At 50.2% G+C, this 19878-nt stretch overlaps 1 protein-coding gene across 4 annotated transcripts; it reads left to right on the forward strand.

Moving 5' to 3' along the window:
• Window positions 1-1370: 1370 nt before the first annotated feature.
• LOC129128325 (neuritin) lies at window positions 1371-18228 on the forward strand. Of its 4 annotated transcripts, none has more exons than XM_077181071.1 (6): window positions 1371-2037; window positions 6144-6288; window positions 8991-14414; window positions 14679-14903; window positions 16087-16137; window positions 16473-18228. In XM_077181071.1, exons 1-3 carry the CDS (start codon window positions 1983-1985, stop codon window positions 9220-9222), a joined length of 432 nt encoding a protein of 143 aa, XP_077037186.1. In that variant the 5' UTR covers window positions 1371-1982; the 3' UTR covers window positions 9223-14414; window positions 14679-14903; window positions 16087-16137; window positions 16473-18228. The 4 variants fall into 4 exon arrangements, with proteins under 4 accessions (XP_077037186.1, XP_077037197.1, XP_077037208.1 ...); XM_077181082.1 differs by having other exon boundaries at window positions 8991-9719; XM_077181093.1 differs by having other exon boundaries at window positions 8991-9719; window positions 14782-14903.
• Window positions 18229-19878: the final 1650 nt, after the last annotated feature.

Genomic DNA, 19878 nt, shown 5'->3' on the forward strand with positions numbered 1-19878 from the left:
AGTGAATGGAAGGGCAAGCTGCCAGGGGACACAGCCCCTGGCCTGTGCCTTGCACTTCATTCATTCACTACCATGTGCCCACGTGCTGAGCTGGCTCTGAGAGCTGACTGAAAATGAACCCTTTTTTTTTTTTTTTTTTAATTCCTCAGATTAGTTTTCAGCCAGCTCTGTCCTCTAATTCTTCTTCTCTCTGTCCATAGTGGAAATCTATAAATAGGAAGAAAAGGTGGATCTAAAGGAAATTATGGGAAGGCACAGAGGTGGCAAGCCAGCGTTTTTCATCTGCAGGGCCAGGCTGATGGCTGGCATAGTTACCCAAAATTACCCTTGCCTTTGAGCTGGAGAAACAGAGCTTGGGGGCCCATGGTGGCTTTGAGGGGATGCCCATGCAGGCTGCCACTGCACACATTAGGGAGACCTAAAGAGGCAGTGGCATTCACCAGCCCTATTTTGTGAATGGAGCTCTCAGCAAGGAAGCTTTCCCTCTTGCCCTCCAGTTTCTTTACTCTTAGCTGCACTGTCATTTAACCCCCTGCAATCCCTCTCCTTGCCGGCTGGCTGCATTTGCAGCCCATGGGAGCCGTGGGTACCCGGCCTGGCAGCTGCTGTCTCTCTGTCATTCAGGTCTGAATATTGGCACGAGTGGTTTGTAAAAGAGAGGGACCCTGCAGCGCAGGCAGCACGCTGGAACTGCAAACTGGGGGCAGCTGGGAGGAATGGGAGCCAACAGTAACTTTCACTCCTACGAGCCCCCCTCTGGCTCCTGGCGATGGGTGATGAGGGTCAGGGCTGAGCTGGGCAGGGGGAAAACTGTGCAGTGCAAGAGCCACGGGAGAAGGCTGCAGGGGGTTTTGTCTGATTACTTTGCGCTGGGAGAAGGTGCTGGCATCTTGGGGTTCCTCTCGTGCTGCTGGAGGGGATGGCCTTGCGGACGGTCCCGGGAGGGTGCCCGGGTGACGGAGTAGCCCAGAAGGAGCCTTATCCCCGGCAGGGCTCACCGGAGCCTCGGGGGCCCCACACCCTGCACGCAGCCCCATCACACGCCAGAGGATGGGGTGCCATGGCTGGGTGCCACGGTCCCCGCCGCGGGGCAGCCCCACCGCGATCCCCCGGGCTGTCCCACGCGTGACCCCGTTGGCCACGCCACCCTCTGCGGTGCCACCGCCAGGCTGCCGCCGCGGCCGGGATCGAGCACCAGCGAAAAGGCCGGGAGAGACCAGCCCCCCTCCTTCCCCGCTCCCCCCAAACCTCAGCCCGAGGGTGACGTCATGGTGGGGGAGGGGCGGGCAGGGGGAGGGGACCCCCGCGCGTCCCTGTCCCCTGCACGCTGCGCAGCGCGGGGGCCGGCCCGGCCAGCCCCGACGGGGCGGCCCCGGGGGCGGGGGGGCTCTGCCGTGCTATCCCCACCCCCGGGGGGCGGCTCCTCCGTGTGCGTGTCTGTGTGTCTGTGCCTGTGTGTCTGTGTGTCCCCTCCCGCCCCCGCAGCGCTCCCGCCCCGGGGGGACGGTCCCGGCTGCCGCCCCCATCGCCGCCACACGGGGCCGGAGGAACGCGGGGAGCGGGGGGGGGAGTTTCTCGGCGATTTATGGGGCGGGGGGACACGGGGAGAGCGCGTAAATCCAGCCTGTGATGCCTATAAATGGCGCTCCTCTTCCAAGGTGCACATTTATAAGAAAAAAAAAAATAAGAATAGGGGAAAAAAACCCGGCCGGTGTCATCCCCCCACGTCAGGGCCGGTGGTGGGCGTGAGGCTGTACTTCCTCCGCCCCCTCCTAATGGAGCGAACCATTCCCAGCCAGCCTTCCTCGCCCTCTCCCGCTGCCTCCCTCTTCCTCTCCTTCTCCTCTTGTCTCCCCCCCTTGTCTGCAAAGTCCTCCGCTGCTCGGAACTTGTTGGCAATGTCTATTTTTCAGCTTTCCCCCACGTTCTCCAAAGTAACTATTTAAAGATCTGCAGCCGCAAATGGTTTTACTAAATGTAGGATGGGACTTAAGTTGAACGGCAGTTATATTTCTCTGATCCTTGCTGTACAGATAGGTAAGTGGACTGCCAAATTCCGTGTCAAGTTGTGCGCGCCCCAGCCCGGCTGATGCATGCAGGAGCGGAGCGCCGGGATAACCCGCGCGGTCGGTGCGGGACCCCGCTCCCCGCTCCCCGCGCTCCCTTCGCGGCGGCAGCTTCGCGTTCCGGCACGCTGTCAAGGCAGGGGAGCCCGCAGGAAAGGGAGACGCTTTCTGATTTCTCGTAAACCACTTTTGGTTTTCGTTTTCCTAAAGCGGTGCATGCTCACTCATACTTCGCTTTTTATTTTCCCTCCGCCTCTTCTTCCTTCTTTCCCTCCTTTTCTCTCGGTCGCCACGAACGGTTGCGTTTGTATCTGGGTTTCGGATGTTCCCTTCGTTCCCTTCCACTTACAGTTTGGTGGCTCCGGTGCTAAGAAATTTTCCTCCTCTCCCCGAGGGACAGATAAATTAGAACGGGCACAAAATGTCTTGCGAGAGATCTAGCTGGAAAGTTTTTTTGCAGAAAATCAGGGGGACAAGAGAAGGTTTCCCTTTGGGAACCAGAACGTTTTCCCATTTGTAGAGCATCTTGAAACCAAAGAAAACCCATCACTAAATTAAAGGAAATAATCAACTCGAATGCAGTGATTAAACAAATAAAAATTACTTTTAAAAATCGCGGAGTCCCACCGCCCAGTCGTTAATTTTGTGTTTGGAGAAGACCTGTCAAAAATCGAGCAGGTCCAAAAAAATTCTATATATGCTGTTACTTAAAATAGACCAGGTTTCTTTCCATGCCGGTGTGTATTTTGTGTGCTTGTTGCCGGTTTTGTTCAATATCTTGGGGTTTCGCTGGTTGCTTTTGTTGGTTTGCTCTCGGGTTCATTTTATACGTTTCTTTCATGAGATTTTTTTTTAGTTACGGACATTAAACAATCTCCAAGTTAATGACCACCTTGATGCTATATAGGCAAATTTTAAAGATTACTACTGGATATGTAGATTCCCGAGCATGATCCAAAATAAGGTTTAAATGAAAGGGGGATTAAAGCACGTCTTTTATTATCTAGACTGTCAGGTGTGAAGAGCCCTTTGAAAATATTTTCCTGCAAAGGAATTCTGATACAATTTTAAAAAAAAGCTCGGCATTGCTATTTAGAGATCCTTTTGATCGGTCACACTCCTCTCCAGAAACCTCTGCAGAATTTTATGGGTAACAAAGAAAGAAGAGGGAAAAAAATTAAAAGGAGGGGAGAATTAGAAAGGGAGGCAAAAAACCCCTTGAATATTTATTCATCTAATGGGGGGGGGGGGGAGAGAAGAAATAGTGCAGAGAAATGTTAACCTCTGGGAAATGTGGTTAAATGATGCAAACCCCTACATTCGTATTACAATTCCATTTTAAATAAGGCTGAACACTTCACAGGGCCAGTTTTTGTACTGTCACAGAGAGAAGGGGGAAGGCTTTATTTGGATGTTATCCTTAATTTCAATCCTTGCAATTTTTGTTTGTGTGTTCGTTCATTCATTTGGAGGAGGAGGAAGATTTTCTTTCTGTTGTGTTTATTTGGTTCAGCCGAGGATGGATTTTATTTCAAATTTCAAAAGGCAGCTAGAGTCGCTGGGAAATGCCGTTCCCGGGCTGGCATGAGCATGAGCAGTCGTTTGGAAAGTTACCCCCAAATACTGCTGCACACCGTGGGGATGGTGGCGTTGCGGTGGCTTTGCGGTGCCCTGAAAGGGGACAGCTTTGAAGCTCGTGGAGGGCTCTTCTCCTCTCTGCTCCTCCTTCGGTATTTAGGGTAACCTTCCCCCCACCTCCTCCACACCTCCCCACCCCCGGAATCAGCTTCTGTTTGCCGGTGTGGGGTTTGCGAAGGGCCACTGGCTTTGCCCCGTCCCCGGTAAAGGCTCGTGTGAAATGGATGCTCGGCTCGTTCCCAAAATGTCTATGCACCGGGACTTAAAAAAAAAAAAAAAAAAGGAAGAAAAAAAAAGAAAAAAAAAAGGGGGGGGGGGCCGCGGGCGGGGGGATTTATTTATTTATTTATTTATTTATTTATTTATTTATTTGGGATTTAAGCATAGGAGATTGGAGCTGTCCGAAATCCCTGACATTTTGGGAGATGACCGAGCTGGGGGCTGGGGTGGGCTAAGTCTCTGCGGAAGGGACAGGAGGGATAGACCAGTCTCAGGACTGGGAGAACGGGGAATGTGTTTCGGGAGGGGGCCCGGTCCGTCACGGAGGGCTCCTGCGGTCCTGCTGCATTGCACATTGCTGCACACTGCTGTCTTTGGATGGGTGCGGGCTCTGGAAGGTCGTGGCAACGGCAAGGCACAAGCGACCCAGTTCATGAGAAATCCCGTTGTCTTTGAACCAGACAGGAACCGTGTCTATCCGCTTTTGCTTTTTTCCTTTTTTTCCCCCCTTCCTTTTATATTTTTTTTTTTAAATTTATTGGCGGGGTTTGGGGCAGCTTAGAACCGGGGATACCCCGTGCGGAGGCAGCGGCACGGGCAGACAGGGCCAGGCTGTCCCTCGGGGGCGAGGGATGCTCGGCTCACCACTGGTCCCAAAGGTGACCCCCGCCACCCCCTGTCCCCCGGCCCCAACCTGGGGCAGGGCTCCTCTCCGAACCCCGGATTTTTAGCTCAGCCCGACACTTTTTTTGCAGAAATTCGTGGCAACTCCCCCTCGGCTGTAGCTGCTGGGAGAGAGATGGCGCGGGTTTTATAGGACATGGTTTTACCATCGGGATGGTCTTCGGTTCTTCTCTATTTGTTTGCCTGGGGTTTTTTTCTTTTTTTTTTTTTTTCCCCTATCGTAGCCAATGTCTGGAGCCTGCTGGGGGTTTGAGGTGGCGGCTGGTGCTGGTGTGCGTGTGTGTGTGTGTGTAGAGGGGAGTGGCCACCAAGTCATGTTAGTGATGAATCAAACGGCAAGAGGAGGATTTGGGTTGAAACAGTCTCTTTTGGAGTCAGCCATTTAGCTTGTAACCTGTACCCGGCAAGGAAACACACACACACCCCCCGTGGGGTGTCACAGCCATTCCCTGGGGACACGGCGCGGGCGGTGTCCCCTCCCGACGCCCGACGGTGTGGGCGGCAAGGGGCTCCTCCTCAAGGGACGGGGGAAGCCCCTTCCCGCCCCCGCTGGCCGCAGCGACATTCCCCAGGCCCGGGGACACCGCAGCGTCCCCAGCTCCCGCCACGGGCAGGAGAGCGGCGGGCAGCCAGCGCCTCGCCGTGCCCGGGTACCCCGTGTGCGGGATGCCGCGGGGGGGCACAGGCCTGCCTCGGGTCCCGTGTCCCATCCCGTGCCGTGTCCTCTCGGGGCACGCAGGAGGAGCCCGTAACTCATTTTCTTCCCGCGTTTGCAGGCGGCTGTTCTTGTGTTGGTTCCTGTTGTGCTGAAGCGAATGCCCTTGGCCAGAGCCATCCCGGGGGATGCCTGGGCTGCCCGGCAGGTTTGGGGGAGCGGGGCTCACCCTGGCCCGGTCCCGCCCTGCCGCCCCAAGCACAGGCATGGCCGGGTCGGCACCCCCGCCGCTGGCTAAGTGATGTCGCGGTCCCTTCTTTGAGTGTCTCTATCGCAGAGATAGAGGCGATAGGCGCAAGACGCAGCTCTTTCTAGTGATTTTTTTTAATTATTACTATTTTTAATTTAATTTTTTTCCCGCTGCGCCTTGCACGGTGTTTGCCCAGCGACCTGGGCAATAGGGAGCGTGTGCGTGTACGTGCGCCTGCGTTTGTACGGAGAAACGCTCCTGCTGCTTCCAGGAGGAATTTTCTAACAAAGGATCAAGTCCGGGGAGAAGCAGGCAGCGCATCTTCACCTCCCCTCCTCCTCTCCCCTTAGAGAAAAAAATGGAGGGAAAAAAAAAAAAAGGAAAAAAAAATTAATGAAAGCAACGTCGCTAATCCACAGACACCGAACCCTCCGGTACTAAAAAAGAAAAGGGCGAAGAGCCCCTGGCTCACCTCCTCGAGCGGCCGATGGCGAGCCCGGCTCGGTCCCAGCGCCCCTCTGCTGCCCCAGGTCGCGCTTTTAGCAAGGGCTGGGGGCGGGCGGGGGAGGAGAAGGGCAGAGGCGAGCGGGGCCGGGGGCGGCGGCGCTGACCTGTGCCCCTGCCCCCGCAGCGTACCTGGTGCAGGCGGTGAGAGCGGCGGGGCGGTGCGATGCGGTCTTTAGGGGCTTCTCGGATTGTTTGCTGCGGCTGGGCGATAACATGGCCAACTACCCGCAGGACCTGGACGACAAGAGAAATCTGCAAACGATCTGCGCGTAGGTCTTTCCTCTCTTCTTCGGGTCGCGGGGGGAGAATGGGGGTCACCCGGGGCTGGGCGAGGCGGGCGAGGCTGGATGGTGGCGGGAAGGAGGGAAGGAACGCAAGCAACGCGGGGGTTACGCTTTGGGGTTGGGATCTCCGCTCCAGGGTCCCTCCAAGCTCACTGCCACGGGGACAGGCCGGGCTTGGGGAGCAGCGAAGTCTGGCGGGAATTTTTACAACGTCTTTTTTTTTTTTTTTTTTTTTCCCTCCGTGAATCTGAGGTGTTTTATTTTCTGGTTTGTTTTCTTGGTTGTTTGTTTTTGTTTTTTTTTTTTTTCTTTTCCCTACTTAGCTCCTCTTTCATATTCTTTCCCTTCCCCCGATCTGCTCTGGGGTGCTGACATTAGCTGCCCGGGCATCGTTATCCCTTTCCCTGTTGCTGCCTGTGGGACACGCTCACCGCCGGGCTCCGGGCTCCCCCCGAGGCCGAGGCGAGGCTGCCCACCCTGGCCGGGCACAGCCGGAGCTGGGGAGGCTGCTCCTCGGAAAACAAAACGTAATTAAAAAGGGAAGAGCCCTGTCACGATATGAATCGCCCAGCGGCAGGGAGGCGGCCGTCCCAGCGCCAGCTCTCTTCTGCCACCTCCATGGTCCCGGGAAAACCCATTTGCCCCCAGTTTCGCCCTGCTCCTGGCACAGAGGGCACAAGAAGGAAAGGGCAACGATAAAGGGGAGTAAAATAATAATTGTAATAATAGTAATAATAATGACAAAAGCAATAACAACAACAACAGCAACAAAAATATTAAGAGGAGAGGAAAACACGAACATTTTCGAAATGTCTGGGAGGAAAAAGGAAAAAGCCGCCACAAAACAACAAAACAAAAAACCCCAAACCCAAACCACATATATTAAAAAAAAAAAAAAAAAAAAAAAAAAAAAAAAAAAAGAAAAGAAAGAGGAAAAGAGCGGTTGCAACACAGGGTGTTTTGCCTGTTTCTCGGTGCAAAATCCCCCGTTAAAAAAAAAAAGAAAACAAAAAAAAAAAAAGAAAAAAGAGTAATCTTTAGAAACGAGAGAGTATCTTGAGACATAAATAAGTTTGGAATAGTTGTGGGGTTTTATTTTGCTCCGCAAAAATCAGGAAACAAAAGACATGAAATGGGAAGAGGAAAGGAAAGGAAAGGAAAGGAAAGGAAAGGAAAGGAAAGGAAAGGAAAGGAAAGGAAAGGAAAGGAAAGGAAAGGAAAGGAAAGGAAAGGAAAGGAAAGGAAAGGAAAGGAAAGGAAAGGAAAGGAAAGGAAAGGAAAGGAAAGGAAAGGAAAGGAAAGGAAAGGAAAGGAAAAAGAAGTGTGAAGAGACTCTGTAACACTCCTCTCTCTCTACCTAGGTATTTCTGAGTCAAACACCTAAAAAGGCTGGCACCTCTCTGTAAATGCTGGGCTGCGGTTTACTTTGTGTCCTGCAACAGAAATAAATACCCGTGGGCAGCAGCGTTCTGATTTGGTATCTTGTACCCTCGAGTGCCAGACCAGATGTGATCCTGATCTCTAAAAATAACTCTTTTCCAAGAAAGACCCTTTTCCCGACCACCTCCCACCATCCGATTGCCTTCACCCTGTGCTGGGATGTGTATTGAAAGAAGATGGTGAAAGATTTAATTTTCCTTTGGGAGATGCAATTACAGCAGAAATACTGCAGGAGAGGCACACTCTCAGACTCTGGCTTCTCAGTATCTCATTATTTATTACAAATGTAGCAAACATTGGGAGTCTACAACCAGCTTAGAGTGCTCATAAATTAGAGGCAGCAGGACTACTTTGGGGAAAAAAAAAAAAGAGAAGAAAGAAAATCAAGACCCAGTTTCGCAGACGTCTGCCTTGAGGCATGGGGGAAATAGAAGGCAGATTCGGGGTGATTTTCGGTAACTCAGACATGGAGAGGAAAGATCCTCCAGTACCCTCCCTATGCGGTCCATGGGACGACGGGTGCCTGCCCCGGCGACAAACGCCGGTCCAGTCCCCGTGAAGAAAGTAATTAGGAAGAAAAAAAAAAAAAAAAAAAAAGAGGAAAATTTGTGCGAATAGCTGGAAATTATCCTAGGAAATGGAATCTCTTCCCTGGCTTTAGATCCCTGGCCACGGATCAGGGGTCGCTCCCGCTGCCCTGCTGCGGGTCGGTGCGAGGCGCCCAGAAGCGGAAGATGCTCCTTCTTCCTTCTCCTACCCTTCCTGCTTCTCCTTCTCTTCCTCCTTGAGCTTTTCCCGCAGTAAGGGCCTTTCCCCGCCCCGGGGAATCCCCCCCGAGGGTTTCTGCCCGCCGCACCCGAGGGGGTGCCTTTCCCACCCCCATCTCCCCAGCCCGCTCCCACCGGTGACGAGAAAGCCCCGGGACGAGCCCGCGGGCCCCTGGGCTGGCTCTGGCAGCCGGGGGGGACAGGTCCCCTCCTCCCGTCAGGCAGAGACCCCTCCGCCAGGGAGCCGGCAGAGCGATTTCGCAGCACCCTGACAGGGCTGGTGCCGAAGGCGGGGTTGGGGATGGGGGGGACCCCGAATCCTCGTCCAGCGGCTCCTCCCCGCCGGCCCAGCCTCCCTTCCAGGCATGCCCGGCTGGCTCCGCCGCGGGAGGAGGGGGCGGCGGGCCCGAGGGGCGGGCCCCCTCCCCGGGAAGGTGGGTGCCTGCCTGTTCTGACGCCGGCTGCTCTCCCTTCCTGCAGGTACTGGGATGATTTCCACGCCTGCACCCTCACAGCGCTCACCGATTGCCAGGAAGGAGCGACAGACCTCTGGGAGAAATTGAGACGGGAATCCAAAAACCTCGATTTCCAAGGCAGCTTATTTGAACTGTGCGGAGGCGGCAGCGGCGCGGCGCCGTCCCTGCTGCCGCCGGCCTTGCCCCTGCTGCTGGCGGCTCTGTGGGCCGCCCTAGTGACCTGGCTGCCTTTCTAGGGGGGCGAGGAGCACACTCACACCCACACCCTCTCCATGTGCTGGATCTATAGAGGAAGTGTCCATCCGTTGCTTTGGGGACGTTGTGCTTTTCTGTGGTTGATGATGATGATGATGGTGGTGGTGGTGGCTGATGATGGTGAAACACCCATGTAGGACTGTGGAAGCGTTCTCCCTTTTTTTTTTTCCTCCTTTTTTTTTTTTTTTTTTTTGTGTTTTATTTGCCAAATCTTACCAAACAGGCAGCGGCGCGCAGCCCAAATCGGACCTCAGCTTTACTATCGCTTCGAATCAAAAATAGAGAAAAAATATAAAGAAACTAACTCGAGCCCTCGTTGTGCAAATGCAATCTCAGGAACGGCTCTGGGCCACCCACTGCTAAGGCTGTAACCGGCCGGGTACCTCCCGGCGAGCCACGGGCTCCGCTAAAAATGTGGCAGTGTGCGAGGCGAGAACAAAAACCGCAGACAGGAAAAGGCACTGGCGAGAAATCCAAGGTAGATGTCCACGTGTGAAGCATATGGTGAATAATTCACAATCTCTCATCTTTCCTCCACAGTCGCTTGTTTTTTTTGGTCATTCCACTGGAAAAAAAAAATTAAAAATCTATAAAAAAGAACATTTTTCCTCAAGGGGAAAAGAGAGCGAGAGAGGGAGAGAAAGAGAGGGAAACGAACAGCTAAGGAAAGAAGGAGCAAGAGAAAGAAAGACGTATCTAAATGCCCGGAGGAATGAAGGAATGCTGCTAACATCTCTGAGAGTTTATCTTTACTTGCTGTTCGAAGGCATCTTTCCGAATTCACTGCCTTTAATTTTTTCCTCCTCTTTGTTTTAGATGTTACACATAACAGTAAAATACCTGAATATCCAACAGTAGAGATCACAAAAAGGGGGCTTAAATGTAAACCTAAAGGGAAAAAAATATAACAACAGCAAAATGATTTTGAAAAAAAAAAAAAGAGCCTTGATTTTAAAAGAGAAGAAAAATGTAATTTAAACAAAAGTTTATTATAAAGTCAATTCAGCAAAAAATAACAAAAAAAGATTTGCTACAAAGTATAGACAGAAGTATAAAATAAAAATTATTGTTTGAAATGAGGGTGTCGTCCTTTTTATAAAATATACCTAGAGTATCTTGGAAAGGACCGGGCTTTTAAGGCAAGGAAGTCTAAATCTTGAACCCATCCCTTGACGAACACGGCAATTTCAGTTCAAACAAGGACAGGGTGCCTCAATCGCTTAGTCGAAGCCTTTCTCTCTCTCTCTTTTTTTTTCTTTTTTTTCCTCTCTTTTTATTTTCCCCCTTCTTTTGCTCCTTATAAATGTGCTGTAAATCCTCCCACCCTCCTCCTCCTCCTCCTCCTGCCCCTGAAGCCGGGAAGCGCAGCCCCCCCGCGTTCCGGGCCGGCCGGGGGCGGCGGCGCGGATCTCCCGCGGGCGCGGAGCGCTGCCCAGCCCGGCCGAGGGAGGGAGGGAAGGCAGCACCACCATTAAGGGGGAGGAGGCTGCGGAGCCGGAGCCGGGGCGCAGAGGAGCCCTTTCATAATTAATAAGGCAGCTCAGCCGAAGGAGCAAGGGGAAGGGGGGACGGGGTATTGATTTCGCAGCAGAAGCTGCTCTAACCTCGGCTATTTATAGACGCCTGATGCCTTTATAAAGAAATACACATCAAATAGTGAACACGTCCTTTTTACTTTTAAGAGGAGAGCCCAGCTGGCGATCGGGGGTGGGTGGGCGAGTGGGCGATGGGGAGGTAGGGACCACGAGTTGGTGCGAGGTGATTTATTCCGCCGGGGAGCCGTCGCCTGTGCGATAGCTGTCTTTTGCCAATGTGTAGGGTGGCAGAGTCTCTCCTTCGCCCCCTCTCCCTGCTCCCTCCTTTCCCAAGGTCCGCAATGTAATGTGTAAGCAATAACAAATGTAACAGTTCATAAATCAAACAGTGGGTCGCAAGCCAATCTGCATTTCCCAAACGGATTGAATCCCAGCAACGAATGTGCTCGGGAACTGGAGTCAGGCGCCTTTACCACTGGAAGCAATGTTGATTTTTTAATGATAAAATACATTATGCGTGTGTTGGGGGGGGCTTTGTAGAGCTCAGCCTCGCTTCGGCAGACACAGGTCTGCTTCAATTTCGTTTTACTTTGGCCTCCCTCTAGATTCAATCCCCACCACCACCAAAGAAAAAGGAAAACCCTGGAGAGCAGAGCTTTGTTTAAATGGTTCGGGTTATTTTCCCTCCCCACAGAGGATCTAGACCTAAATTGATTTTTCTGTGCACATCTCTGTATTCATGAGGTCAGGCGCTGCTGTTATGGTTTCCTGTAGCACGAAATGCCAGATGCCGAGGAGAGAGGGGAGAGGAAGCCCTTGCTGGGGTGCCAGGGGCTCCGCAGCTTGCTGTCAGTCCCGGCTGGGCCCCGGGGACCCCGCCGCCGGCCGGCAGCGCGCCCCGCTCCGCCCCGGGGTGCCCGGGCGCCGGTCCCGCCTCTGCCGGCGTCCCCGGCTCGGCTTCGGGGCGCTCCCGCCGCCGCCCCCGCCTTCCCGGCTGCCGGACGGTGCCCGTCCGTCGGAAGGGAGCCTGCCAGCTTTCCCTCACCCCACAGAAGAAAGCTGAAACGCCCGAATAAGGGGGCGATTTCCAGCTCATTAGCGGACTCGCGTTATCTTCGTGTGAAGTTCAATTACTAATGAATAATCTCTCCGTAATTAGCACATCCCCCAATTAACCCTCCGTTGAGGGGAATAATTAACGGCGGCAAACCAGTGAAAAACAGCGGAGCGGGTGGGGAGGGTGCCCGGTGGTCGCTCCCGGGCCCCTTTCCTCCCTTCTGTCTCCTCCCGGACCCTCCTGTTTGGGGCTAATAATTGTCGGGCGCTCCTCCCCGGGGCACAGGCCTGCCGAGCTAGCCGGGATGCACTGGCCTGCATTGCAGCCCGGGATTTCCCGCACAGGCGGCAGGGAGGGCAGCAAAGCCCGGTCCCGCCGGCTCAGCTCCCCCTGGACACGCTGGCAAGCGAGGCTCTTCCCGCCGGCAGCTCCGTGGCTTTTTTCGGGGAGCACGAGTAGCCAACAAACTCCCCCTTCCCTCCCACCCTTTCATTTTACAAGAGCTCCCCAATGCGCCAGGCATTGGTTGTTCCCTTTTCTGCTCCTTTCAAGGGCCGTTTCTGAAGCCTGAGCGCAAAGGTTGATTTTACGTATTTAATTTTCTCCACCGCAGGGATGGATGGTTGCTCTGCCTTGCCATGTTGTGTGGGCAAGGAAACACGAGCCCTCCGCCAAGTCCCAGAAAAGGACTGAGTGTACTGGACTTGCCTCCTGCCGCCTTGCACCTGTAGGGTTTGTAGAGGCTGCGGGAAAGGCTGGGCTGCCTCTTGCCAGGCTGGTCCCGCTGCCCCAGGCAGCGGCTGCTGTAGCAAGAGCTGGAAGAGGCTCAAGCCTCTAACATCCCTTCTTAACTCCCGGGCAAACGTGAGCTGGTGAACTGGAGAGGGGAAAAACGCAACAGAAGGGCGTTTAAACCTTGACAGTGACCACAGTAAAATTATCTCTCCTGCTTAAAAGAAAATGCTCACATACGCATGCATAAAGGAAAAAAAAAACCCAACAAAACATAAATGCAGATCAACAGGGAAAAAACCCGCAGCTGAAACAAAAGACAAGCCAGTGTATTTATTTCTAGCTGGCTGGATAATCAGGAAGAGTTGCAGCCATTGCGGCTCTGCCTGCCCTAATTCCTATTCCCAGCTCCGACTGAGCAACCGCAGCCCCTCAGTCCCCGGAGGGCTGCAGAGCGCTGGCTCCTTCTTCCCCGGCAGCGCTGGATGCACCCGTGCTTGGCCTGCGGCTGCTCTCCCGCTGCCTCCCTGCCTCTCCCTTTTAGCAGCCTGGCTGAGCCCTGCAGGGAGAGCTGCACCTTGGCCCGGCTCGGGCTGCCCTCCGACACGGCAGGCGAGACCCTGCCGGCACTGGGCTGAGCTGGTGGCGGTCAATTATTTTTGCTTTAAGGGCAAAGAAAAAAAAAAAAGAAAAAAAAAAAGAAAAAAAAAAGAGACCTTTTCCCATCTGTTCAAAGGCTGTAACAGGGAGATGGAGTGGGCCTGTGCTGGGAGCAAAAGCTTGAGCCAGGACACACAAAACTGAGGAAAAATCTGAGTGGTAGTGAGCACAAACTGGTTGATGCTTGTGGAGGGAGCAGGGAGGCATGGTATGAAATAAGGTGCAGTATCCATTTCTGACAGGACTTTTTCGTGCCTCTATTTACATCTCAGAGGAAGCAGCCAGTTACTGATGGTCCTTGGCTCATTTGCACAATCCAGGCATGAATGGATCAGTGGCACTTCCAGCCCTTTCCTCTCCAGGGTCCTTTTAAAATCTGTGCAGTTGCTGTCCTGCCCAGTGAAACCCACTAACTTCTGTAAGAAGGGCTGACAACCTAAGGAGAGAGAGAACAGTTCAGCCTTTCTATTCACCAAGCAGATTCATTAATGATTAGTGCCATTAGGTGGACTACAGTAGTGCCTGAGGGCCCCAATTAAAGGAAAAGTGAGCTTGTTAAATCCAGAAAGCCAGATTCTCCCTCTGATACTCCCGCCTGATGCAGAAGTGGTGCCTCCAGGGCGGGTAGCAGGAATAGCCCTGGCTTTCTATGTGAGCAGCCTCTGTGCCTTCCCCCCTCCCTCCTCCACCTCTTCACTCTCCCCTGCCTTAGCTGCAGATCCTGCTTGCAGAGTGCTGCAGAGCAAGGCTGTTGCAGGAGTTGGCTGGCAGGACTTGCAGGAGGAGGTGTCAAATCAGCTTATTCTTCTGAGCCACTTCATTCTTCATCACAAGTGGGTTTGGGTGGGCTTTTTTTGGTTTAGGTCTTGGGTTTTTTTGGGAAGGGTTGAGAGCAGGCAAAGTGGTGGGGATTGCAGAGGAGTCTGTTATGAAATCAGATGCGATTTTAGATGTCTGAAAGAGTTTCTTTAGGCTAAAGGCAGCTGAAGATCAATTGCACTGTTGGCAAATGTCCTTCCAGCTGGTTGGAGCTTCTCTTGAGGGAGAGTTTCAACCCAGGGCCCATTGCAATGGTAGTACAGGAAAGGGCTTTCATTTGCTTTGGGCTAAGGACCTTCTGCTGCCCAGTTCTACCAGTGAGAAGAGAAACTGGAGATGATGTGGGAGAGTGACAACAGCACTATTACTGGTGAGTTACTGGCTGTTCCTTTCCCCCCAAATCCCCATGGTGGGTCTGTGTTTGAAGATTTTGCTCAAAACCCCATGCTCCTGAACTATGGGTTTGCTAACAAATGGGCAGACTGTGCTGGCACAGACTTTGCCTTTCAGGAGGTACTGAAGAAATAGGTTTAAATGGATCAAATTCTCAGAAACCCAGCCTATGGCTTGTGCCTTAGCTCTTTAGGCTGTACTGTTTGTTTTATTTTGTTTCTTTGTTTGCTTATCTCCAAAGCTGATATGAAGAAAAGATGGAAACAGCCTCCTGAAGGTCAAGGTGAGACTGACCAACACCTGATTGCTGGTACTCACTGGCAGTAATAAATCCCTGATCACAGGTGCTGGAAGTCTCTTCAGAGAAACAACATTGCTGCAGGGGACCAACAAATAGTCCTGACCTTCTTTACACAGCCATTCTCTGGGAAATGTATCCCCTGAAGTCAATGTGGATTCTGCCTAGGTAAGGATTTTGAATGCTCAGTTTTACCTTATGTTATCCCAATATGAACTCCAGGTTCATGCCACCAAAGTACAAAGAGCTTTGTGTGTCCATTGTGCTTTGCACCTTCACATTTCTTGTCCAGGATATCAATTTATTAAGTACTGTGAAAAACTTACCAGATTTCTCAAGCATCAGAGATCAAATCTGCAGAGCACCTTTTTTTTGCCAGGAAGCAGCCTCAAGAGTGGATGGGCAGTGCATCCTTTAATACCACTTTAATACCACCAATTTCTTTAACACTTTGGAAACTACTGGATATTCAAACTGATGCTCCCCAAGGCAGCAAATGAAAACCTCAGAACCTCAGTCAACCAAAGTAAAAACCAAGTAACCAACCAAAAAAACCATTAGTAACCATAAGAAAGAAACAATCACTGATAGTGATAAGAGTTGTTTTATCAGATTTATCCCCTTAAAATACCTATTTTGCTGCAGTGGCTGTCAGTAAGTTTCCTTCAGATACAGCTATGCACATGGTCTAATTCTGCCAAATGCACGTCTTCAAGAGTCAAACCATGTGTCTAGTATAGTCTCTCTTTGTCAGGACTTCTAATAGTAGCACTTCTGACAATTGTAGTACCTTAAGTGCAAGAAGTTTTGCAGTAAATGGTCAGTTTGGTATTTATGCTTCTTTTAATGTATTTTATTTTGACTGGGTAGTGTAAGAGGTTTTATCCCTTCCTCTGTTCTCCTGGGGCACTTTCAATTTTCCAGTCTCTGGCACGAGCTGCCTTTTGCAAAGGAATGATTCCTGTAAAGGCGCTGCCTCATTTTGTTTCCCATATTTTAACAAATCCTTAAATTTTGTTGTCAGATGAAAAATACAGAACATATTTTGTTAGCATGGAACATTGGTCACATTAGTTTCACACTGCCTCATTGAAGGATCCAGTATGTCAGAAAATTGTCCTAAGCTTTGCTGTTTATTGAGGCTTAATAGGTGCCCTTGTCCCTTTTACTAGAGCCATGATGCAATACTTGGTTTTTTTTCTGTTGCCAAGACATTTCACTTGATCTCCTTCACCCTTACTCCTAGTGCCCATTAAATGGGAACAGCACTTTCAGATCTTTGAGATTTGTGAAAAATGCTACATGAGGAGATAGGCTTTATTAATTACAAAAAAATTATTTTACCTTTTAGCTTTCATCAGAAGAAAAATGCCTGGATTGAAATGACAGCAACAAATAATAGGTAAAGGATGCTCCCGTGTCGCTTCACAGGTCTGTTATGTAACAGAAAACATTCAGCCCTGGGTGCAGGAGAGTTGTGGCTCCCGTCCCTCTCTGAAGAAGCCTCATCTTACAGAAGGTTGTAGCAGCCCAGCCTCATGCAGGTGCTGTGCTGCAGCATTCCAGGCTGTGAATTTCAGCCTGTGCCCTTGGCTGGACTGTCCAGGGCAGGTTGCAATATCTGTCCTGCTTGCAAAATCCCAGTCCGTTTTCAGCATTGTCAGTCACTGCTCACAAGCCCCCTGTTTTGCTGTGCATCAGAAGTTCATTTAATTACCTTCCCTCCATTTTCTTTAGGTGCTGGTGATTTGCACTCTCCACCTAAATCAGATATCTGGCACATCAATACTTAGAAGGCTTAGGAGAAGAAGAAAACATCAATATTTTACTGAACACAAAAAAGTTGCACAACTCCCCAGTTTTTATTTTAATGTCAGCTGTGGTTAGTGGGTCATATTTCTTTTTTTCTGTAAGACGAGTGATTTCCACTTCTCTTTGAATCCCACCTGTGCAAATAGCTTGTTTTTCTCCCTAGCAAGTGTTAACAAGGAACTGCGAGGGTTTTGTTCAGGCTCAGTAGTCAGGCAGTCCTGGGGCGCCTGACTTCTAGGAAAAGCCACAGCAGGAACAAATGAGAGCCAGCCCACGCACCAGGCACAGCTCACAGCTTTTGCTGGTCCTCAGCTCATGTTCCAGCTCACACTCGTGGTAAATGGATCTCTGTTAGCAACTGCAACGCCGAGCAGCGCCGGGAGCACAGATCTGGATGCTTCATCATGGAGCTGCCCTTAGAAACCATGGCCCATTATGAGGCAGCTTCACCCTCCTCAGCAGAGCCCACGGCAATTTAGGACTTGCTCTTTAGGACTTCAGTCCGTGCAATTTAATCCTTTGTGTGAACCAGATCACGCAAATAGGGGCACCGGAGTCACAGGGAAGTCGAGTTCCACACGAGGAGTGGCATGAGAAGGAGCAGCAATTAGCTCTGAATTCACTCTACCAGCCTGTCATTTCTGCACTCTCCCCTGCTGCTCTGCAACTGGAAGCTTTGCGATCTAGAAGAAGGGGAGAAGAACATTTTGCTCATGCTCATATTAATCAAGTCATCTTGTGAGCTGCTGAATCTGTGAAATTGTATCTCCCATGGAGTTCGGTGGTAATGACTGTCTTCGATGTGGACTCTCTGGTGTCTAATAATGCAGTAATATTTCTGCAGTGGATGCACTCCCAGCATTTCTTCTCCTCTGCCTGCCTACTTCTACAGCACTTGTAGGCAGCTCAAACCTTTGAGACTTCTATCCCCTGTCAAGTTTGATCAAACTCAGTTCACAGGCTCAAAAAATATTTAGGAGGGATCGACTGGCACTTGCACAGACAGTGTGATCTCATAAGCTTCCTTTCCTTGGGAAACTAGGCTACCAACCTAGCAACGGGGTGAAAAAAAAAAAAAAGCCATCCTGCTAGCAAACAGGACCTAAACACCAGGAGGAAAGAGGGGAGGTGGGAGAGGAAAGTGAAGCTGTTTTGAAGGGAAAAAAATGTCTGCCTTGTGGCTGCAGAGCTCTCACACACTTAAAGGGCCAGCCTTGGAGAGATATACTGGAGAAAATATTCTCCAGGAGATGGAAAGTTCTCTCATGAAAATTGGTAAGGGAAAGAAATGACCTGGATTTATCTCACCACCTGGCATGCTGAATGGATATCTCTATGGTAAGGATTGTCTCTGGTGACACTTGTTCCTCCCTGTGGACTAGAGGAAGACACAGACACAATTAGCATGCGACCTGTATGCCTGCAGCATCTAAAGCGAGGTGTGTCCTATCCCAAAGGGAATTCTCTTCTTCCCACTCTCTCCTTCAGACCAAAGTTTTCCATGGTGCTGCTGCAGGGTTTGTTACTTCATGTACTACATTTGTATTTTAGAAAAGCTGCTGTGTGTCTTAATAGCTGCAGATGTATGCATGGTTTTACTGGGCATTTATTGTCACTTATCCTCTTTGCACTGAAACCTTTCCTGTCCTTGTGTCTTACGGAATAAAATTCTTTAAGTGAGCTTTAAGGGTTCTATGGTTCTACTTTACAAATTAGGGAGCTGTCATCCCACTTCTATTTGCTATCATACATTGTTTGAGGCTGTCAGAAGTGTTATAGTGCATACTCACATAAATTGATATTTAATTTCAGTAATTATAATGTCGCTAATTGTGGTTTTGCACCTGATGCAATTACTTGCATTCATCTATTGAGCTCTCCTTTGTTCTTTCTAAATTTAGGCGTTCCCTTATTCTTTAATCTTCCCTGCCTATGGTAGATCATACAAACAATGAAACTTGGAAATAAAAGCTCAGACCTTCCCATCAATTTCTGTGTGCCAGATGAATGGGATAGTTTGGAGCCCTGTGTGTTCATGGAGTGCAGGATATACTCAAAATCCCACTGACTATTTTTATGTAATTTTTATGAGGCTTAGAGGGGGTCTGGTTATCCAAATATTGCACAGTGCAATTGTTTGTACTGGCCTACTCCTAAAAGTTTTCTAATTTTTAGGGGGCTTTTTTGCTTGTAACCTTTCACTAAAAATTACTTCAGGACTGCTGAGGCAGCCCCTTTCATATGGCCCTTTCACCAGTGCTCTTTTCCTCACAGCCTTCCAGGGGTGAACTTTTTATGCCATATTTCCTGGGAAAAGGCTTCCTATACCTCAGCCATCCTCCTGTGCTCTTCTCCTCTACCTTTTCATCATGTTGCTGTCAAGTTATAATTCACATCATTCAGCACTCAAGTTCCCACACTCTTTCCACTTGGTGCCTTCTAGATCCATGAGTACATATTACATATAAAGAGTTTATAGTAGTAATTTTAATATAGGATAAGTGATATCTGATTAAAAATTCATACAAGGCGTATCAACCAATTAGCGCGCAACATTCGAAATTGTACTTAATCCTACTTAATCAAGCATAATCCAGCCAGTGCCAGCATTGCCATCAGACAAAGATCACTGGAAGGCAACTTGAGCAGGCTTTACTAAAGGGTATAATTTTACTGGGGGGTGGTTGTTGATCAGACAGTGATCCCCTGCTGCACTGGAGCAGACACCAGGAGAGGATGGCCACCTGAAGACTCCAACTGCATCCTTTCTACAATTTTCCTGTTAACCTTGAACTTGGTGTATGCCACCAGCTACAAAATCAGTGAATAAAGCACGTGCTTAGTGTCAACCTGCCTCAACATCCTCTGTGTTAAAGTGCAAAAAAAAAAAAAAAAAAAATCTGGGCTTCAGAATTCCTGCTGCATCCCAGCAGAGAGTTTGAGGATAGTGTTCCCTCTTTTTAAGGATACCTAAGACTCATTGGCCTCTGGGTTATAGTCCACATAGAAACTTCTTTTGGTTCCATTAAAAAAAAAAAATCCTTTAGTGGGCAGTACATCTTTATTATTATTGCCACATGTCAATATTATTGCCATCCATTATTTCACTTTAGGAATGGCTTTTATTATTTTAGCTTGAAAACTGTTCCCAACTGTCTTAAATTAAACCAACATAAATTTAATTTAACCTGAAGGGAATAGTTACCTCCCAGACAGCTGCTATCTCTCTGCCGCTAGAAGTGTGTGGTGCTGCAGGATTTTACATCCTATGACACAACCAAGGCTGCTTTTGGGCTTGAGTACCCATGTGATAATAAGCACTGACTTTACT

This window comes from Agelaius phoeniceus, chromosome 1, assembly GCF_051311805.1.
Source record: "Agelaius phoeniceus isolate bAgePho1 chromosome 1, bAgePho1.hap1, whole genome shotgun sequence".
In the NCBI taxonomy this organism is placed as follows: domain Eukaryota; kingdom Metazoa; phylum Chordata; class Aves; order Passeriformes; family Icteridae; genus Agelaius; species Agelaius phoeniceus.